Source organism: Zonotrichia leucophrys, chromosome 14 (assembly GCF_028769735.1).
Source record: "Zonotrichia leucophrys gambelii isolate GWCS_2022_RI chromosome 14, RI_Zleu_2.0, whole genome shotgun sequence".
NCBI lineage: Eukaryota > Metazoa > Chordata > Aves > Passeriformes > Passerellidae > Zonotrichia > Zonotrichia leucophrys.
Genome location: NC_088184.1, coordinates 7552946 through 7575418, shown reverse-complemented (window position 1 = coordinate 7575418; position 22473 = coordinate 7552946). Strand labels below are relative to the sequence as shown.

The following is a 22473-nucleotide window of genomic DNA, read 5'->3' as shown; positions in this document are numbered from 1 at the left end:
GAGAGCTGCTTCAGACAGCAAAGAAACTGGTTCACATAACAGATCCCACTTCAGCAAGTAAATAAATATTGAGAAAATGCTCTTCAGAAGCCAAGGAAAAAAAGGTGTTTCTCATTTGATGGGACAAGTAATTTCTCAGAGGGATGAATGTTGCTATTCTTGAGGCCATGGGCATACAATGTGTACAGTCTGACAGCAGAGAATCTTACTGGGATCTTGTTCCTCAGTGTATGAGGCACACAATATCTGCAGGGAGCCACAGGCAGAAGCTGTGTCCTTTCTTAAAGATCAAATAGCCAGAGCAGAAAAGCCAAAACCATCTGGTTCTTTCTCACTGAATTCTGAGGTGAAACAGCCCAGGGCTCTTCAACTCACACAAATGATGACAGCTGGCAAAAAAATGTTTTGTACTTGCCTTTCATCTGTGGATGTGGAGTCATTCTCTAGCAAGCTCTGTCTGCACCAAGTAAATTGCTTTTGCATACTGACTTTTGATTCACTTTTCTTATACACTAATACTTTCTTCCTCACAACTGGCACTGGGCAGCTACGAGTTTGAGCTGCTTGAGGTCTCGGAGGCAAAGAAATGAAGGAATTCAAGCAGAGCTTATCTATACCTGAGACAAATCGATAGCTGGCTGTCACCTTCTCTTTGCATACCAGAAAGAAAGAAATGTCATAATCACAGGATGTTTCACCCCTTGCCAAGGCAGAGACAAATGGATCCTGATTTTACTGGCTTTCAAATCACCATGGCTTGCCCTTCACTATCACATCCCACACACTGTCTATGCCACAGACAACATCAGCCTGAAGGAAAATGTGTGCTCAGAACCTGCCAAACTGCAGAACTTCAATCCCCTCCCAGGCACCGTGCCCAGAGGAAGCTGTTTGGGAATCCATGCTAGAGGATGAGGAGAGAAACTACAGATTGGATAAGGAAGGTGGGGACAGAAATGCATAACTGAATTTCTGTGACTTTCTCTGGTGTGAAAAAGGATAATTTGAGGAGCAGCGCTCGCTGTAGGGGCTCCAATGTGTTTCCTAATGATTCACTGTTCAGCCAGGGAGGCTGAAGTGCCACTACCCTGCCAGTGCAAATGGTTCTCCAGGGAGCAAATGCTCATCCCTGCTTGCCACAGGGACAAGTGAGGGCAGAGACACCAAGCCCGTGGGGCAGCCTGACACAGATTCCCAGGAGAGCCCTCCTGGCAGTGACACAGCCCCAGATTCCCTCCCCAGAGCTTTCTGAAGAGAATCACAGTGAGCAGGGCTCTAGGAGATGATGGTCCAGTTTTGCTTTTACTGAGATCAGTGAGGAAATTTCCATTCATGCCAATGGAGCCAGCATTGTGTTTTCTATTTTCAACCAAGAAAGTGTCAATCAGGCTCTTCCATCCCTTCCCAGGGAGGTCAGGTCACTGTCCTGCTCTCTTGGCTTCAACTCCATTACTCTAAAACTCACTTTGGCCTCCTGGACTGCAAGGACAGAAGTGGTAGGTATTGACTGTTGATTCCTTCCTTGGTTTGAGTTGTTTTCTACAAAAGATGAACTAATCTGTTAAATCACTTCATAGTGAGATCTTTTGTTCTAATTTTACCAGCATATGAGAAAACCCAAATGTGGGTGTAAAAAAACTACTAAAAACCCTAATCAATGAAGGTTTGGGTGGTGGAAGGATTCAGGGCAATAAAAAGATCTTTAAACACTGCTGATATTTTTACAATGACAAATTCCCTCTTGCATTTTGGTAGTGTTTGCAGTCATTAGGCTTTTGCAATGAGCAGTTTGTGCCACTGGAAATCATTCATCCTCATTTAGTAACAAGCTCTCTTAAAATTATTTTATCAGATATTTTGCCCTTTATGAGCTGACAGAATGTTGATAATTCATGTTTCATTTCTGGTCCTGTAGGGCAACTAACATAATTTATCCAAGGGTGCTCCCCCTGATTTCTCATAGTTTGCCCTCCAAGCATGCATTTTTCATCTCTGAGTTTTGAATCCATTTATACTGTGCCTTTTAAGTAGGCAGACAGCAGAACATGTTTCATGGAAATAAATCAGCATTATTTATTGTCTCTGGGTCTATTTTATTAAGTAAGATTTTTATGAAAATGGAACATATTTGGCTACAGAAGAAAAACCCTCTGGGAATAAGGATTAAAGAGTGCTGAGTTCCAAACTTTCCTGTACTCAGTAACTACAAGAAAATAAAGAGTGCTGAGTTCCAAACTTTCTTGTGCTCAGTAACGACAAGAAAACTCTAGAAACCTCACCCAGGATACACAGTACTGTGCAGTGCATGCCCAATCCCAAATGTAAGTTTTGATTCTTGTTTTATAACCACCCTTGAGGCAGACATACACACATTCTCACAAGTGGTTTCTCTGATGAAAACATGCCATGCAACTAAGACATCAGTTATCAAACACAGTAAAAAAAAATTACACAGACTGAGTCCATAATCCCACAGGCTACCAACAGCAAGGATGATTTGTGTAGTTCAAAGTGTCCTACTTTCCAAATCTAACACATTTTTTTCTGTAAAAAATTTTTAAAGGAAATGAGAAAATTCATGAGCAACAGTCTCAAATAAGACACTTTAGATTCATCTATGACTCTTTCAGCAATTATTGTTGACACTGGTTTGCCTATAAACACTGCATTACACGTTAAGTGTTGATTTCCTGCTTGGGCACAGAGTTTTGGATGCCATTAACCCCCAGATTTACGAGTGCCTCAGGTGAGAGAAATGTCTTTGCTGAGACATGTGAGTGGATGTGCAGCAGTAAGATCTAGATCCATAATAACCACCGTGTTTTGGCAAAGCAGCCCCTATCCAGGATTACACAGAAGGGGTCAGGCTGGCAGGGACCATCTCTCATGCTCACATCTCCTTCCCTGCTCAGGCAGGGTCATTCCAGAGCACACAGCACAGGATTGTGTCCAGATGGGTCTGGAATATCTGCAGCGAGGGAGCCTCCCCAGCCTCTCTGGACAATCTGTCCCAGGGCTCGGGCACTCTCAGGGAAGAAGTTCTTCCTGGTGCTCAGGTGGAACTGCCCGGCCATCAGTTCCTGCCCGTTCCTGCTGTGCCATTGCTGGGCCAGGGAGCAGAGCCCGCTCCCTGCTCTGAGCCCTCCCCGCTCACACTGACAGGCACTGCTGACGTCTCCTCTGAGCCATCTCCTCTGGAGGCTGAGCAGCCCCAGCTCCTTCAGCCTCTTCTTGTTCCTCCCAGCCCCTCTGGCTTTGGTTACATCAGGATGGATTTGGTTGTGCAGAACCTTGGGACAAGTTAGGCAGTAAATAAGCTGCATTTTTTTGTTGAGAAACCCTGGACACACATAGCCAGACAAAAAAAGTGAAGGAAGGGCAAAACTCATGAAATGTGTTAGGGGGACTATGGGAGCAAGGGTAGCCATTAACTGATATATTTCTGTTCTGTGGCCCTGAGAAACCCACATAAAGCATCACCTGGAAGAAGCTGCTTTAAGAGTCCCAGTTTCCCCCACTGTTGACCAATATTTTAGTAGAAATTCACTCTGAGGCAATGAAATATTTCCAGTTCTCCCTTTTCTTTCTTTCTCAGTAGCTGCCTGGAGCAACCAGCTGTGGGAGGGGGAATTAGAAAAATGAGACAATGTGTATAATAGCATAAACTGGATTAGTCTCACTCTGTCAATCATTCTCTGGGCTCTTTGTGAAGCAAATGAAAACCCAAGTTACAGCTTTCCTTCATGAGCTACAGGGGATGCAGCAATGACCTGGTGGAGGTTATTAAATGGAACATTTTAGGTACACACTGCCAGCCAAAATCACCATTGACTTAGAAAAACACTAAGCTGTGTAGGGGAATTTTAGAGCCACCTGACTGCCATCAAAGCAGGTGAGCTTTACAACTGTTCTACAGAAAACAGCCTCCATCCTTTCTAGAAAACCCTTTCTGATTTTCAGTGTGGGAGTTCTGTCTTGGTTCCACAGATCAGACACAGCTGCTTTTCCTCTTGAAGTACAATACAAATATGTTAACATTAAAAATAATGAACAAGATAAGAATCTAGAAGTGGCAGCATCCTTCCAATCAGCTGTCTTCATTGATGACAATGTTTTGCCTGATATTTTCTAAAAAGGTCTAGGGTTCACTATTAATGTTTTATTGCCACTCTCCACTTTTTGGTCACTTTCTTTTCAAAAATTTTACACAGTCGTGGGTTAGGGTTTTTTTAAATGGAGACATGGAAAGAATATTAATTACATTCTCTGTTGGAAGCCCATGTTCAGACCTTCAGAAAGCCAGCATTCTTGCTGTTTCTATAAAAAGCAGCATAACTGTGTGTATCCTTCAGTTAGCCTCTTTCCCACCTATTTAATAGATGGCCTGAATAAGCCTAATTTGTTTTGTGTCTTTTATTGCCTGTAATAGATACAATTAACAATTATGGGGAATTTACAGTGACACAAGGGCATGACTGTTCACTGCATGAACAGCAGTGGTGGTTGGGTCATATAAATTGTTTTTGTGCCTCTGAAGCTTACTTTTTCTTTCTTTTTTTTTTTTTTCCTATTTTAAATCAGAGTGGAAACATGATGAGCTTGGGTTATGAGAGTATGATGGGCAGGGTCCTACTGCATCCCTGACTGACTGGGGAGGGGTTGAAGCAACAGGAAGTTTTTATGCAAAGCACCAACATGGGTTTGTGGATGTCTGTGCAATATGTGGGGTGTAATGAACGAAGGCCCAAAGGTATTTGTTTGAATATTTAACTATCAGAGGAGAGAAACAAAATATTAAATAGTCTGTGTTTTCAGTGCTCAGCAGCAGAGCACGTAAATACAAACAAGAGTCTTTCTGCCTTACAAATTTAGAAAGATTTTGAAGACAAACTAAGTGAATGTGGTGAAATAGGTTTTCACATGTGTAAGCCCAGGATGTCAGTGAACCTGGAGCCTGTTCTGTCTTCCTGCTGTTGGAAGAAATCACAGTGATCTCAGAACTAGATTCACCCCACTGGTGCTGTTCTGGAGTGCTCTCACAGCTGCTTGCCTGGACAGAACCTGTGCTACAGCACCCACAGCAAGAAGGGAGAGCAAGAAAAGCCACCTGTGAAGGGTTCATGCTACTGCTGGGAATCTCCAGCTTCTGCATTACTGATCTGTAACAGAGTCCCTTTGCTCTATTCTCCACATCATATCCCAGAACAGTCAAAAAGGTGGATCTCTGCAATACAGGAGTTGGCAGCTCACCTTTCAAATGAAAACAATAAGCAAGTTTCATGGTGCACTAAACTGCATCCAAACATAACCTTTGCAGTTTTCTGGCATTTCTGCTTCCTTATGCTGATTCGAGCTGGAGGATTCCTGGCGAATTTTGCATTTAGCTCCAGCCCTCATATAAATTGCAAGAGGACAGAAAAGCTCAGCAGAAATGTATCTGAGAAGTGCAGTGTCCAAAAGGACGGTGAAAAACTGCTTTGTTTCTCTGTGGCTCTTTGCCTGGTGTGCATGCAGTTATTTAATCAGGGCTTTATGAGCCTCTGCCAGCAGCAAGACAGATGATTCTAAATGAAGCTGTGCACTCAGTAATAAGGACTGACCAAAGTGCTCCAGTGCTCTGCCTCAGAGCAGGCTCCCAAAGTCTATGTTGTAAAAATCATTTACTGGGAAGGCTGTAACCACATTATTATTATACAAACCTGACAATTCCTAAGCTTGTATTCTATGTGCATGCACTAGAAAACAGATGAGTTGCCCTGTACATAGTAAACCACCATTTTTAATGTTCTCTAGTCCTTGGAAATTTCCTCTTGTATGTGAAGAGAAAGGCTTCAGGGACTTGTTAAAGAGACACCTTTAAGCAATTTAAGCTTGCACAGATCCTGACACAGTCAGGTCACAGGGCATCAGATCCTCAGCTACTCTGAACCAGCTTAACTCCACAGATGACCTGGCTGAAAGAGGCCATGGTAGGGTAGAAATATACATGATGTACGTTCCATTGCTGTGAAGAAACTCATCTTCGTTCATAACCAACCCCCAGCAATGCTTTCAGCACCACGGACAGAGAAGCCAGCACAGAGCTCCCATCCCTCTGACAAATCGAGGAGCAGCTGCCTGACTTCCATGACGTTCATTCTCCCTGCAAGGGACATAATCACGATGTACATTCCCGTGTGATAAGGCTGCCCTCCCATCACAGGCACTGACAGGGAGCAGCGCTCTGCTGTGCAGTGCTGCACAGATACACAAGTTCTGCCTCCAAAGACATCCTGGTTTAATACCACAAATTCTCAGAGTAAAAAGGGCAAATTCATGTGCAGTAATAAACTTCTGCTTTTGTTAATACTCTTAACGGGCATTTCATATTTCAAACAATATGCAAATACCAAAGGCTAATTGTTAACATCGGAAAAAAAGGGGATGACAGTTTTTCAGCTCCTTCACAGACAGTCTGGCGACTACTGTCATCATGCCATGCAATTTAGAATGACTGTAAGGAAGCATTACAGTAAATAGTAAGATCTATTTATTTTAAATCAATGCAAAAGTGTGACCAGAAGTCAGTGTTAGCATTTAAATAGGAAAGATAGGCAGGAATCATCTAAACCAGTTACTATAAATAGCATTTTCCACAGTATTTTTAAAGAGCTGAAGCCTAAGAGCAAACAAAAGAAATCAATTATTCAAATATATAATATAATAATTTTCTCCTTTTCAAAGACCAGATTGTACTCTCTAGATTAATTCCTATTCCTATCTAAATTGTTATACACAGAGAAATACTCTCACATTAAACAGAAAGTAATGTGCAGAATAGCAGCTCAGAGCAGAGCCAGGGTGCACACCTGGACACTGGGTCCTAGTCCTGCCAACAGCACACTCTGGTGCTGGTACCAAGCTGTGGTTTGGGTGGCAGCTCAGGGCTGAGCACATATTTTTAAGCAGATCAGATCTCCCTCTCAGCCTGTATATTGCTCTCTTCCAAACAGACCACCTTTTGTTCAAAACTTACAAGACATAACCTTTCCTGGCACCTCAGGATAGCAGTTTTTATTATTGTTATTACGAGTGCTGCACTGCACTCAGCTCCTGAGTGCTGGAACAAAACCAGACCCAGTTATGAGAACAAGAAAAGCACGTCTGTATCGTGCCAGGGAACCTGCAAAACTGTTGCATGTGTCTGACTCAACCAACTCAGTCAACAGAGATTTCAGTCTTTGAGTCCATTTTAGAAAGTGTGGAGTTTCTCACTGCTGAATCTGTGCCAGGCACTGCAACAAAACCAACACTGCAACTGAAGCACCAGTCGGAGAATTACACCCTGTCATCAGCATATGGTAGACAATAACATAGCCATGGAAAACTGAAGCTAGAGGTGAAGCATCATTCCAGAACACAGCACTCTCTGAAAAGTAAACATAGCAGATGCACTGGCTAAAATGTGCTACCAAGGTGCTGCAAAGCCATGCCATGTTTAAAAGCATCCAGGTGAGACTTCACAATTCACATCAAAAGATGGGTGGGGAACCAAAGATATCAGCAACCCCAGTACCAGCCAAGTTTAAGGTGTCACAACAAACAGCACACAAAGATTAAATTTCTGTGGCCAAACCAAACACTTGATGAAACTTAGAAAATATTTTTCTTGATACTGCCTAGTACAGTTTTAGTGACTAGCTTTTCAAGATCTTTTGTCTCAGTGGTTACCTGGAAAATTATAAAGGGTTTGCAAGCTTATTAGGTTGTAAAGAAGACAGTTCTGCCAGTAGAAGAATAATAGCTGGTACCTTACAGAAAACGAGGTCCCATGGATAATGTGAATTGGCAGTGATGTATGTTTCAACTACTCTTTCCATCAGCACTTTGGACAGGTTATGTCAATTGCTGCTTCCTGGTAAATTACGATTTCAAGAAAGCTTTCCCAGCACACAACATTTGTTGAGCTCATCAACACAGTGCAGCCACTGAAGGTGTGAATTAAGTGCTGTATTGCTGCACCCTCTGCCCGAGATAACGAGGGAATAAAGTGATCGTCATCTGCGCTTCCAAACTTGAAACACGTTAAAGACTACCAACCTTTATGAAAATCTCTATGTTAAATCCCACCTGCTAAGCAAAGGTCCCGGTGATCCCGGCTCGGGCACCCGCTCCCCGCCGGGCTCCGCGCCGCCCGTGCCGCAGGGAGGGAAGGCTGGAGCCCGAGCGGGGCTGGAGCGCCCGGCGGGGCTGGAGCCCGAGCGGGGCGAGAGCCCGAGCCGGCCCGGCGGGGCTGGAGCGCCCGGCACAGCCGAGCCGTGAGCCCCACACAGCCCCCGGCCAAGCCCCCGCTCAGAGGGCAAAGCGGTCACACGGACCCCGCTCCCCGAGCGGCCCGGGCTGGGCTCGCCCCGCCAGCAGCCCCCGGGACCGCCCGGCCCCGCCGCAGCCGGGGCTCCCCGGCCGGCCGGACCCGCACCCGCGGCCCCCACTCACTTCTGCCCAGCGCCTCCGCCTTCCACTCCGTCTCCTCCACCGCTCCGTAGCGCCGCGTGGGTCTCTCGGCCTCGGCGCTGGCCGAGATGGACCTGCGGAGCTCCATGGCCGGCACCCTCAGCCCATGCGGCGGCGCGGGCGCTGCTGCGCGGGGCTCGGCGCTCGGTGCGCGGCGCGGGGCCCGCGGGCGGGGGGCGGGCAGGGGCTCCGGCACATGCTCAGTGCGGGGCCGGGGCGGGGGAGCCGCCGCACAAAGCCGTGTCACACCTCGCACATGCTGCACACACGCCCCGCCCGCCCGGCCCTGCCTCCGCTCGGTGGGCACTGCCCGCTCCGGCTGCTGCCCGGAGCCCCGCGCCCGCGGCTCGCTGCTGCGGCTCTGCCCAGCCTTGCCCAGCCCTGCCTTACCCTGCTCAGCCTTGCCCAACCTTGCCCAGCCCAGCCCTGCCCTGCCCTGCTCCCCTTACACGGCCAGGTTCACAAACCCGCTCGCTGCCGGGGCACAGCAGAGCTGTCCATCTTTTGGCCGGCGCAGCGCTGAGCACATTTCTGACCCGAGCAGCTGGGGAATAATGGTGACATCCACGGCCACTCACGGCTTTTGCAGTCTAACACGTCTCAGGCTCCTGTACATGCAGCCTTTGGCTTTCCTAAAAGTCCTGCACTGACTGGAATGACACTCATTCCAGCATCACGTTGCTAGAAGCCAGAGAACAGCATTCAAACAAGTGATGCAATTTTGTGTCTCTCATTTTTCATCAGCACGCAGCTTTGCTGTTTATGCAGCCTGCTGGGAATAAAGGAAATGACTTTGCAGGAAGCACAAATGCGGTGATTATTACTGTTATTACTAAGTTTTTTCTTTTGTTGTAGGGGAGGTTATATGGATGAAATCCCTGAACAGCATTTTACAGTTGGAACCTGCCTTTCCTAGTGAGATCACATTGCACTTTACTGTGAGTGGCACAACTTCTCACATAAAGACAATGGAGCAGGAGTTAGACAGGCTGTCCAGCGCCCCACTGCAAATCAGGGGTTTAACACTTTTTGCCTCACCTATAAAGAATCATGGGATACTCTGGGTGAATACTGGGAAAGCTCACTTGTTTGTCACCTCCTTTTGCCTGCAAAGTCTTGTCCTTAATCATCAACACTTCAGAAATACCTCTGGATTCAGTGGTACACTTACTAATTGGACTGGCACACAGTGATGCTATTGTGTGAGCAATTTTGTTTGAGGAGTGCTTCACATGCCAGAGGCAAGAACACCTCCACATTGCTTTTAAAACTGTAACTGAAAATTTCTCTACTTGTCTTCCTGAGAATTGGAATTAGCCAACAAGATGAGCTAGACAGTTTTAGGACATCTTCAGGGCACTCTGATTTCTCTCTGTCAGCTGAGCTCCCCGGAGATGTGCCGTGAATTGAGCACCAGACGTGCTGGAGCAGCTCTTGCTGGCTGTGCAGTGCCTCAGCCTCGCTGGCTTGGCCTTTGGAGCCAGAGCCCAAACAGAGCTGTGAGTCAAGCAGAAGAGCTTGGCAGGACTCTGCACAGCTGATTTGGGTGACGGTGCAGCTGCCTGCTGGGGTGGGCTGGACTGACTCACTGGTAGAAGTGAGGAACACAAGTGTGGGAGGAATAAGAGTCCATCTGGGATCTGGATGAGAGTGGGATTAAGGGAAACAGGCTGATCAAGGAGAAAGGCCAATTTTCGGACTATTTAATTTCAAACCATCCTTTCAAGTTTTTTAGGTAATTACAACCCAACTGCATTGTTTAGGAGATGGGGGAGTTATCCTAGAAATAGTTGAATATTTAAAGCTCTGCTTTTGTTAGTATGGCTGAAAAACACCCACTAGGCAGAAACTCATGTACAAAGAATTTACTTACATAAAGCAAAGAATATATAAGGTGATTTGTTGTAATTAGGAAGTTTTCACCTGCCCATTTTGAGAAGTCCCAAAATCCAGTAACAGTCCAGTTCTACAGAGGTTCTGCACAAATATTTTTGGAAGAGTAGGACCCAAGTATGTATCAATTATTTGCTAATGTAATATCAGCATTTTTGTTAATGTGACTCTGGAGCATTGCTGCTGCTGCATTTGCCAATGGAATTAAATTTCTCTCCTAAGATGATGTTTTTCAGTGGACCTAGCAATAGAAATTATAAATGCATTTCCTTACTCATGAAGGCTGGTTTTCTTCTGCTGAAAGCACTGTTAATGCAGAAAATACAAACATTTGGGTATTTTCTCACTGCTTATAACATAATGCCTGGTAGAGAAACAGAGGTGCACTTTGCCCTTGCAATCATTTCCCTGGCAGCTTCAGTTCCCATTTCTCACTAAATCCTGCCACCAGGAGCTAGAGCTGGGCAGGAACAGTTGGCAAATCCACTCTCCTATCTCTTGCTCTCTGGCCTCTCTCAGACATCACAGATTCCCCATGGCAGACATGACTTACTTAGATTTATCTCATCTTTTTTTAGTGTGTATAGAAGGTCAGAATACACAGCACAAATCTGGGAGATGCAGCAGCAAAGAGGCAGGGCATAAATGTCTGGTAGAAAGAATGGAAAAATCTGTGCACTTCAAAAGCTGCAGTTCTGACCAAAACAGAAATTTCAGGAGCATACTTCACTAAACTCTTTTCTTTCCCATTTTACTTTTGTCTTAGTGACTTCTTTCTACGTTCACTGTCTTTTTAAGGTACAAATTTCACAGAAAAAGCTGCTAGAGCATTTATCAGATACATTACTAATACCACGAGTAGTGAAGCTGCCTATGTAAGAGCCTTATTTTTGGCAATGGGAGCCAAGTCCAGTGGTATGACTGAAGTGACTGCTGTGCAGGTGAGTCACTGTGCAGGTGGCTTTTGCATCAGTGATGGGTGTCCATAGCTACTAAGGAAAAACAGATGTTTGAGTTCAGTAAATATAGAGGTTGACATAAATTGGTCTGGGCTATTTTAGACTTGCAAACACAGCAGGCAACAAGTAATATTTCAGCCTGTATGTGGGCACGTCCATTTTGAAGTAATAAACATCCTGTGTAAATTTTGCAAACACAGCAGAACACAGCTCCAGGCACAGCTCTCTCAGGGCCTGAGCCTTTTCTCATTTCACACGGTCCAAAATGTAAAGGTGACTTTCTGTAAGCTCCCATTTTACTTACACAAGTTGGTGTCTTACAGAGAGAGCTCAAAACTGCCTGCAAGCTGTGAGGCACCCAAAGGGACTGTGCCATTGTCTTGCTGATTCATGTCCCTACGCAGAGTCCTTGCTCCATTACCCTAACAGGCAAGTTCACTTCTGTGGGCCATTTCACTACTCCCCTCACTGGAGCTGTAAGCCATAAAGTCACTGCCCTGACTTCTGAAGGGGTTTCTTTACAATTTTAATTTCTCTGTATATTGGTACCTGTGTTCCATTGGAATTTTTTTGCCAATTTCTGCCCCAAAACAGTAAGTAAAACATTGTATGGGTAATTGCTGTGATGTATCAGGTGTAGTTATGAACATATAATAATTCATTACTGTCTGATGACCATTAGATATGGAACTAATACAAAATCCTTCAGTGTCATTGGCATGTCATGGCTAATCAGCTGCAGTTAACAGTCTTGTTACATTTTGGATGTAAAAGTATGTGATGCATGAAATGGAAGCAGCTGGACACCCTTAGTAGGTGAGTGAAGGTGGGTTTTAATTCCCAGAGAGGTGTAAGCAATGGCAAAACAAGAATACCACAGGGCACCAGTCTCTCAGAGGTAGATTTCTCCAGGCCAGCATAGAACAGGAAAAAACAAACAACTAGAGGTGGAAAATTGAATCATCGAAATTCATGTTTTCTTTCCCAAATATTTCAGCAATGAGAGGAAAGATGTTATCCTGGCAAATAAAAAAAAAAGAATAATGAGAGTTTGTTCTTATGTATGCACACACTATGGGCATGTTAGCTACAGCAAGATACTAATTCCAGGGAAGAGTTATAACTTAAATTTCTCTGCCACCAAGTTACACCCTGTAAAAGGACACACAATTCAGAATGAAGCTGACACTTCCTCCACAGCTAAAGGATCTCATGTGCTGCAGAACTTTGTGTGCATGGTTTGAGCCCATATGGGCCAAACCCTGTATTTATCACAGCCATCTGGGTGCTTGTGCATTTGGGTTCTGTTGTAACTGGATAAAGCACAGTGACAGAAATGGGGAACAGTTCTCATTCCCAGCCAGTTCCCATTGTCCCAGTATCTCTGGTGACTGAACTACTTGCCAGGGGACACATCCATGCTCTCTCTTGGTCCCTCTGATTCTGTCAGGCTTGAGGGTGTAAAATGGAAAGGGGCTTCTCAATATCCCATTTTTAAGGTCTTCTGGCAGAGGGGAGCATTAGCATAGGTGTCCCTGTTCCATCTTTTACACAACCCCCAAGTGTGTGCACACTCCTCACCTGCTGTCATTTTTCCCTGTTGTTTTACAGCCCCACTTCATGACTGGCTTTCCCTGAACACAGCAAACAAAACCACCCATTCTTCAGCTCCTGAAGCTCTCCTGTACCTGCTGCTACAGCACAGCTGTCCTTGAAAATGTCTTTTCTGACCCTACTTCACACCTCATTAGACTTTTCCAGGCCCAAGGTTTCTTTCAGCACCTTGGTGTAATTGCTACTGGTGTTGCATAGCAGGGAGTGATACATTCTGCTCTATTCTTTGCACTAAACTGTTCTTCTACCTGGATACAAGGTGCAAGATTTTTAGGCATGACCACAATAAATTAATAAATTGCAAAAAGGCAGTGTTTATTAGGGTGGATGATGTTGGTAAGTGTATGCAACACATGCAGACACGTAATCTGCATTCTTTGTTCTTGTTTAACATGGATTACAGTAACTTCAGACATGGTGGGCTTAGCAAGTGCATGTGAGTTCTCAGTGCAGCTTGGGCATTAAGAGAGAGCAGACATCCTTGGCTGGTTTAGAACAGGAATATTAGGCAGAGATAGAAAAAATATTATCTGAGGCATATGTGAAAGGCACTGGGATTAATACAGCATTGCTGTCCACATCTCAAATTAGAGGTTGCACAGCAAAAAAGGGTTTGCAAATGAGATTCAAGAGTGATATAGCAAAGGGCTAACAGAGCTAAAGTTATTCCAGTTTACTCAAGGAGTAAACAAAAACTCTGCTTACCACTACATGCACACAGAAGGCTTTGCCTGCTGTACCTAGTCTTTAAATCTTGTCAGAAAGGAAGTAACATTTTATTAGAATGTTAAGGCTAGATTGATGTGGGTAGGTAATAAGATTTCATAAGAACACATAAATAATTTCTTTGAGACACAGAATCCTCTGTCATTTGAAGTGTTTGGCTTAGTTCCTAGAAGATGGCATTGGAGTCAACATCACTGGTTTGATTCAGGAAGAACTCTTTGCTTTGCACTACCCAAGGATTCAGACTGAGTGATGTTTTTTCTCCCTGTTGGCCTTGAAGTCTGTGAAACAGAATTTTTCAACTTGAACTCTTTCCATAAAGCTTCCTCCTCATTCTAAATATACAAGAAGTTACAGCAGGGAATGGAGGTGGTGTCTCTCTTCCAGTTGTGGAATATATTACTCCCTTCAGCCTCAAATCTTCTGAACCATTTCCTTCCCAAGAGTATCCCACACAAACTTGACTGAATTCAGTCAGTAAGGACCCCATTTCTAACCTCTGTTCTCTAGAAAATTTGTTTATATCTTATTCCTACCTGAAATCCTCCATTCCTTCTGCAAATATATTAATTATCTAAAGAAATATTTATATCAAAATTTTGAATCTTTTTAATAAAAGTCCGCTAGCTTCAGCATAAGACTTTGGAGATGGGAGCTCTGTTCTGAATTTATTCAGAAATGGCAGATGATTTAATGTATGTAACTAACCTCTAAATGCAGTGAATAATCCCTCCTTAGTTTTTACTCTGCTGCTGTGTTAAGGTCTGTAACATCAAATTGAGCTTTTAGCTGTATGTGCTCCACGAAGATCCCATAAGAACTTTACAAATTATCTGGCTTTGTTTATACACATATGAGTTAAAGACAGACAGAGCCAAAGAACAGCATTTAATATTTATTAAGCCTTTGCAAAAACATAGACAATTTCAGTCAACTCGAAATTCATTATTTTAGTAAAATTCAAGTGTCCCTTGCACATCTCACTGGATTGGCACTAGCAGTAGAGGCAGCAGCACAGGCAGGAAGCACTGGCACTTACAGCAGAGGATTGGAAGGCTGAAGCTGCATAGATTTCAAAGGTTGTTCTATAAAGAGAACTCAGCACATCAGATATGGTAACAGACTAGAGGCAGTTTCACCTTTGCTGCAGCAGGAACTGGTTATTTTATGCCGTGTTACTGGGTGGGTGCTTCTGGTGTGAAAAAGACAGAGGCCTTCTGGTGAATTTTCCAAGGATGTGTTTAGCATACTAGTAAGCACAGAAGGTTCATTTACATAAAAGATTTGCAGTAGAAAAATAAATTTTGAAATTCTCATTTTATCAAATTCAAATCTCCACAGCCATCCAGAATAACATGGAGCTGGAACTGATATAAATGTCTGCTCATCCCATTTGCTCTTAGAGAGGATCCATGACTAAAAATATCACCTGACTGCATGCCTAATAGCTGCTGGCAGTGTGTTGCTCCTTCCCGAGCACCTCTGTGATGTAAAATTCTGTTCATCCTGCTGGTTGTGGAAATCTGCATGTTCAGCTGGCAGTAAGATCAGTGCAATTCCTGGAAATAGTCATAAAGCCCTCATGACTGTTTTTGAAAGGGTAGCAGAGACACATTAGGATAAATCTTGCCCATCTTTTTTCTTATTTCTTTTTTTATTCCCCCAGGAAATTACTGAGTTGTTAGAAGAGGCAAACAGAAGTTTACACATGTGTCAAATAGGGTTGGACTAGTTGACCTGGGTTGGAAATACAGATGTCCTTTCCAACCTCAGCCACTCTGTTATCCTGTGAAATTAATCTTCTAAGCCAAAAAGGTATCAAGGAGTAATGAAGGCTCTAACAACTAAGGGATTAAATCCTCAGACTAAACTGTCAGAGGAAGAAAATCTTTAGAAGGCCCATTAATTTATGCATACTGAGAAATTGTCCCAATGCAGCTTCATTATTTTGCATTTTGTGGGTCTGAAATGTTTGTCAGACCAATCAGTGCTCACAATTAAAAGGGAAAAAACAAAATTTTTTTAATGTGAAAAGGGATTTGTGTTACTTAGCTGTCAAATGCCTTAAGAGAAATGGAGAAATTGAAAGGATTATGCAGGATCTAAAGTCTACTGAAATATAATAGCCACAAGCTTCCATTACATGAGAGAACTGTACTTCAAGTAATAAAAGATGGAGAGAAATCCTGAACTCCCCAGCCAGAGAAACTTGAAGACAAAACAGGATTTAGCTCAAATTCCCAAGCAAAAATCTGGTAGCACAAAAGCAAGAGCAATAAAGCACAGCTTGTATAAGCTTCTAAGCCATTTAAAATAAAAGATGGATCTTTCATTTATTAGTTTTTCCTGATGAAAAAAGGCATCAGCATTATACAGATTATGAGTTATAAATTCTTGATTCATCTGGAAATTCAGTTTCACCTACTATACCCATGAAGAAAGATTTTTTGCTCTGAGTTACAGCAAAATATCACATACTGCTTACAGCAAACCAACAGCATTTCACTCCTTGTAATGACATTATTTTCCAGGTCCCTTCTCCAAGTGAATGCTATTAATCATTAAACACATAAGGCACAAGCAGAAATAAAAATAAATAGCATCCGTAAAAAAAAGTTAAATACTTAATTAGCACACCTTACCAGAAACTTTTAGCTCTTACTAAATAGAACAGACTTTAGAATACCAGTCTGATCCCAAAAATATCAACAGGAATAAAACACTACTGGAATTGCTTCTTTATCCTGAGGACTTTATACACACAAGAACAGTAGAACAGCTATAGCTGTCTGAAGCATCTGTTCACTCATTTTTTAAATAGACAGACAAAATTCAGTCAGTTCCTCTGTGCATTCCTACTCCTCCTGGGATGTCCAGCATCAGGACTGCTCAATTCACACTTGGTGATTCATGCAGCAGGGGAATACAACTCACCAAGGAAGAATACAACTACAAGGAATCTATTGACACAGCAGCCACTCCTCTGAGCCTCCATGTCCCAGAGGGACAGAAATGAGCTTTCAGTGCACATTTCAACGTCCACAGTTAAGCCAACCAGCCAAGCTGGAGATGTCCATGGCAAAGCTGTCAAAAGCCAATTAAAACTAATTCCACCTTGAGGCTGTAGGCAGGTGTGCTCTCCCACACCTGCCTGTGCAGTGCAGATGGAATTGCAGTGACTGGTGCTGAGGGAAGGCACCTCCTCCCCTGGCTGCCAGCAGAGCAGGCTGTGCAAGGCAAGCCCCTGCCCTCTGCCCTCCTCTCACGGCTGCAGTCCTCTGCCCAAAGCCATGTGGGCACTCTGCATCACTCTTGAGCACTGGGTTATGCCAAACAAGTTCATTTCACCTGAAATAGATGCTTTCATGAACCCTTTTCCTTCCTCAGTTAAGCAGCACTGGGCTCCTACAGTGACAAATAATTGTTAGTAATATATTAAGTAGTACAGCTGCTGGCCAAAAGAATGGATATTTATAGCCTAAGCAGGCTTTGGTACACTATTTAGACAAGGCTGAGGAATTCAGACATTCCTCAAAGGGGTTTATTATTGTTGTAACAGAGGGATTCAGAGTCTTCTCTTTAGAATCAGACCCATTAAATCAGATACTCTTTCAAGCTTACAATTTAGTAACTTCAAGGCATAAAATCCCATTCTAATATAGCAAGGGCTCCTTTACTGGTCTGATTTCAACTCACTGCAACCACAGAAATTTGCACAGAGATACAAATGCACATTTTAAAAATACCCGTATCCAGACCTGATCCTCAAGCTGACAAAGCAAATCCATGATTAATTTTTTACCTTCTCCTAGTCTCCTATGTATAATTACCCAGTGTCTTCTATGAATAGGAACGTTTAAAAGCCATTTGAGGAAAAAATGGAAGTTCCTGACATACAATATAGCTGGATTCTGCCATTCATGCTACCTTCCTTCCTATGTTCTTTTTCATCAAAATTTTAATTATATCTTCAGCATGATGAAACAGCTGAAAGGAGTAAGGAGTCAAGACTCCCATGGCCCTTGAGGAGCAGAGGAAGCTGGGGCTGCACACAGAACCAGAGCTCCCTGCAGTGCTTGGGGGGTTCCACCATGCAGGAGCTGCTTGACTGGCCCCAAGGGTCAATGGCAGCACCCACCCCAAAGGGCTCTGACCAGAGTAATCTTTATTCTCCCAGGTGAGATAAAACATGTACAAATATAGCCCAGGTTTGTATATTCTATGAAAGAATTAATTTCCTATATAAATTTTCATGTAGAATAAAACAAGTTGGCCCCATAGAAATGTGGGCTTTACAAACACAGCACTTTTGTTTCCTCTCAATGAAACAAATTCAATGCCACTTTTTAGATATGGAATCCATTAAATTTTGTTCTGCAAAGCAATCTTGCATTGATAACAATTGTCAAATCTGACAACTGATGATTTAATGTTCTATTCTCCTTTTTCTAGCAATTACAAGTTGTTTGAAAATTAAATTACAGTTAATATTTCTCCCCAGTGAGGCAGTCTGACAGGATGTACAAATGCTTGCATTGCCCTGTAAGTCAGTTGTTTCCAGATGAGATGCGCTGACAGCATGAAAATAATTAAATGTCAATATACAACTGGCCTCTTTTATGAAAAATAAACAGGCACAAAGACAAACTGTTCCACTGCTTATACTAACCACCAAATGTTGAAATAACTGCTTATTTTAAACACAACATGAGGCTGCAGTGTAATTTACTGACTTTCACAAACCCAGTTTAGCAATTTAGAATGTGTTCAGAACTAAAGTTCTTATTTGTCTGATGATTCTTCATCTGCATTGACCTTCTCTCCTTGGAGCCACATGAACGCTGACTTTGCTGTGCCATCTCCACTCTGCTGGGAAAAGCAAATGAAGGAAGCCCAGACAAAGCCACAGAGGCCAGTGTAAGCTGTTCTCAGGTGAACTGGGATCAGAATGAAGTTTGACAGCTGTGGGGGAAGGAGAGAGAGCTCAGTTAGTGCTCCAGGCACTGTGACCCACCCAACAACTGCACTGCTCCTCCTGGGGCCAGACACAGTGGGGATGGGATGGGATAGGATATAGAATAGGATAGGATATAGGATAGGATATAGGATAGGACAGGATAGGATAGGATATAGGATAGGATCTCCAGGCACTGTTAGGCACCCAACAACTGCACTGCTCCTCCTGGGGCCAGACACAGTGGGGATGGGATGGGATGGGATAGGATATAGGATAGGATAGGATATAGGATAGGACAGGATAGGATAGGATAGGATATAGGATAGGATATAGGATAGGATAGGATAGGATAGGATAGGATAGGATAGGATAGGATAGGATAGGATAGGATAGGATAGGATAGGATAGGATAGGATAGGATAGGATAGGATAGGATCTCCAGGCACTGTTAGCCACCCAACAACCCCACTGCTCCTCCTGGGGCCAGACACAGTGGGGATGGGAGAAGATCCCAGGTTCTATGGCAGGGAAAGGCTCACAGAGCCACCCTGAGAACTCACCTGCACAAAAGGCCAGTACATCAGTCCTGTCTGAAAGGAAAATTAATAATTTGTTATTCTTATGGATTTCAACCACCAAGATTCATTTTTTCCACATTCAGTGATGACTGAAATGCATTTGAGTAAAATTACTAAAAGGTGTTCAATTACAAATGGAGTTGCTTAACCTAGGGTTTGCCATATCAAACTTCTCATCATCTTCATGAATCTCTATGCTCTGAGTTTTTCAAACACATTATTCCAACTCATTTTAGATACAAAACCCTAAGCACAGTTAATTCTTCACAGGCATCTGACACCAGACACAATAAACGCATTTACCAGATGGGTGAACAAATGTTTAAACATGTGAACATTTGTTTCAGCCATTAATGAAAAATACCACTGAACACTATTTATTTCACACTTGCAATGCTCCTTGTACTTACTCATACACGTAAGGCATATTTAGAAAAATCAATGGATAATTTACTCATAGAACATAAGGCTGATAGAAACCTTATGTTTTGATAGGCTATAGTGGGCACTGCTTTTAGAATCATCTTCCATAGGAATAAAAATAATCCTTTTCCATCCTACCTATATAGTTCTACAATATGAAGAGAAATTCACATTGCAATCACATCTTCCTCTGTTACTTTTTTTTCCCTGCTAATCCATCCATCATTCTTCTTGCATCTGAGAAGCCTTTAACATTCTCAGCTTGCTCAGCTCTGAGGTAGCACGGATAATTTTGTCTTGTGTATGCAGAAATGCAAATCAAAGCCAGCTGTTTATAGCAAAGCCTTCTTAAAACAAGGGGGCTTGTTTCTGAAAGTGAGAAGATTGTCACTGAAAAGCACAGCCTAAAAATGATTCTCAAAGAAAGTGTCCCTATAATTAATTATTTTAATAGGTCTACAAGCATTGTCAATAGTATCACTAACTAAACACTGGTGCGTGGGTAGTTCTTAAGACAAAAGATAAAAAACCCCTGAATCAATGTTGTATTGTAAGGCTGTCATTCAAGCAGAGCTGGGTGTAAGTGTTATGTATATAAACACTGTACATTTCATTTTTTTAAATGGCATAATTTCACCCATCTGGTAGCACTGCCTGACCCAAACTGCCTTCACTTCATGTGACTGCTGGTACTTAAAGCTTCCTACACATAATCAAATAATGGAGTGAAAGAAAGAAAGAGCTAAAAAAGAGTCCTTTTTTATTGTTGTTTAGCTGTGAAATAAGCAAATTGCTTGTCTCACCTTATATGTATTCCAAAATTTCTTTTTACAGTCTGAAAAGATGTCCTCTTTCTTCTGAAGGACACTCATACCTAGTGGTAAAATATTTACAACAATCAGAAAAAATGCAAAAAATGAAATGTTCACATTTTCCAGTGACATCCCAGACCCTTCTCAAAATACATTATAATATCTTTGAAAGAAAAGCTGATATTGTTACACAAATACCATTCTGACTATGTAATAGTGTTACATCAAATCTCCTCATCTATTGACTCCCAGCACTGATACCCAGGATCAGCTGGGATTTATGGGGTGTACAGCTGTTGTGGCATCTGTTTCTCTGCCATACCACACACCTCTGGTGGTGCGCCGGCACAGAGAGGATAAAAGCACCTTTTGCACCCATGAGAGGAGAATAAGGCATTTTGCACATAAGCAGGGGCTCCTCAGGCCGACTCTGGGACCTTCCATGCCTCGGGGTTATCAGTATCTCTCAATGGATACATTGTTTTACTGCTGCCCAATTCAGGGACTTTTACTGGACCTTTTCTGGTCCTTCAGATCTTTCTGGTACTTGGGCAATTCTAAGTTGTGCTATAGTTAAGATCTTGAGCAGAAGTATCTGGTGTTTGACTTCTTTTTTTACTTCATTTCACTTCAATCACAAATTGAGTATTTTCCCTGTTGGAGTGATAGAATGCACATCTCCCAGTCCCAAACAAAAGAAGGACCTTTCTTACTGGCTAACACATTAAGTGAGAGCATTTAAGTACATTAGTTTCACCTATTAATTTTCTTATTCCCTCATGTTTATTTCTGAAATAGATACTAGACATCTTTAAAGTATCTTGTTACTTGCTAGCTTTTGAGATTAGCCTTTAGTAGCATGCTTTATTTCATAGACTCTCACAGCAGAAGCTGGTTCCCTGAACAATGGCATTTCCTGACATCTACACCTGTGTTTTGGAAAACGAGACAGCTGCTGCTGAGAACTGAGCACAGCGATTCAAGCAGCCATGGATGCTGCAATCCGCACGAGGTGCTCTGCATTCTTTGCTGCGAATTAAATCTACGCGCCCGACCGAGCTCAGGGCAGGCCTCCTTCGGTCCAGCACCGCTCCAGGAGAGCTCTGCAGTGCCACAGGCGGTTCAGCGCCCGCGGGCATCCTCGGGGGGATCTGCCGGGCTCTGCAGAGCCCCCCGGCCGCGGCCCCTCTCCCCGAGCGGCGCTTTGGGGTGCGGGAGCGGCGCGGAGAGGGCAGGGATCCCCATTCCCCGGGCCCTTGGGGTGGCTGTCGGTCCCGCTGTGCGCGGGTCGCGGTGCGGGGCCGCTGCCGGGGATGCGGGGCCGGCGGACGCGCGGGGCTCTGCGGGGCAGCCCCCGGCACTCACCCGTGTAGAAGGCGAGGACGGCGACGGGCGCGCCCAGGAGCTGATCGCAGAGCACCTTGCCCAGCACGGCGGGCGGGCGGCGGCCGGGCAGCGCCCGCTCCAGCGCCCGCAGCCACACGTAGCTGAAGTTGCCGTGGAAGGCCAGGGCCACCAGCGCCACGCGGCGCGTCTGCGCCCAGTCGGGCGGCTGTCCCCGCAGCAGCTGCTGCGCCGCGTCCCCCGCCGCGAACAGCCCCCCGTAGAGCAGCACGTTGCACAGCCACGGGAAGCGCCGCACCCCGCGCAGCAGCGCCCCGGCCATCGCCGGCCGCCGCTTCCGCCTCTCCTTCCTCCTCCTCCTTCTCCTTCTCCTCCTTCCCACGGGCCCGCCCGCCGCCGCCCGGCCCCGCCATCCCCGCGGCCCTGGAGCGCTCCCTGTGCCGGGCTCCGCACGCCGGGCCCCGGTGCGGGTGGATGACCCACGGGTGACGGCAGGGCAGCCGGGTGTCAGCTCCGGGCTCGCTTCCCAAGTGCTGTGCACTCACCCCAGGATGTAGGTGACCGTGTCGCCTGGGTTCGGTCTAAGCAGCACTGTGGGGTCACTGTGCATTAGTGCCACAACTATTGAGTGACACATGAACACCAGGCACTGTTTCCTTATTATCTTTGTAGCT

General features: G+C 44.3%; 1 protein-coding gene across 4 annotated transcripts in view; it reads right to left on the bottom strand.

Moving 5' to 3' along the window:
• The window catches only part of BMERB1 (bMERB domain containing 1), a 59571-nt gene extending 37402 nt beyond the window's left edge, over nt 1-22169 (bottom strand). Inside the window, exons 1-4 of one of the 4 annotated variants that reach the window (XM_064725734.1) lie at nt 21821-22169; nt 20447-20517; nt 19203-19232; nt 15996-18647 (exon numbers count right to left, since the gene is read on the bottom strand). In XM_064725734.1, the coding sequence (XP_064581804.1) occupies nt 18468-18647; nt 19203-19232; nt 20447-20517; nt 21821-22121 (582 nt within the window). In that variant the 5' untranslated portion in view covers nt 22122-22169 and the 3' untranslated portion in view covers nt 15996-18467. Of the gene's footprint in view, nt 1-8475; nt 8727-8960; nt 9252-15995; nt 18648-19202; nt 19233-20446; nt 20518-21820 lie in introns of those variants that run through there. The other 3 variants (XM_064725738.1, XM_064725735.1, XM_064725736.1) reach the window with 3 other exon arrangements.
• Between the last annotated feature and the right edge of the window lie 304 nt (nt 22170-22473).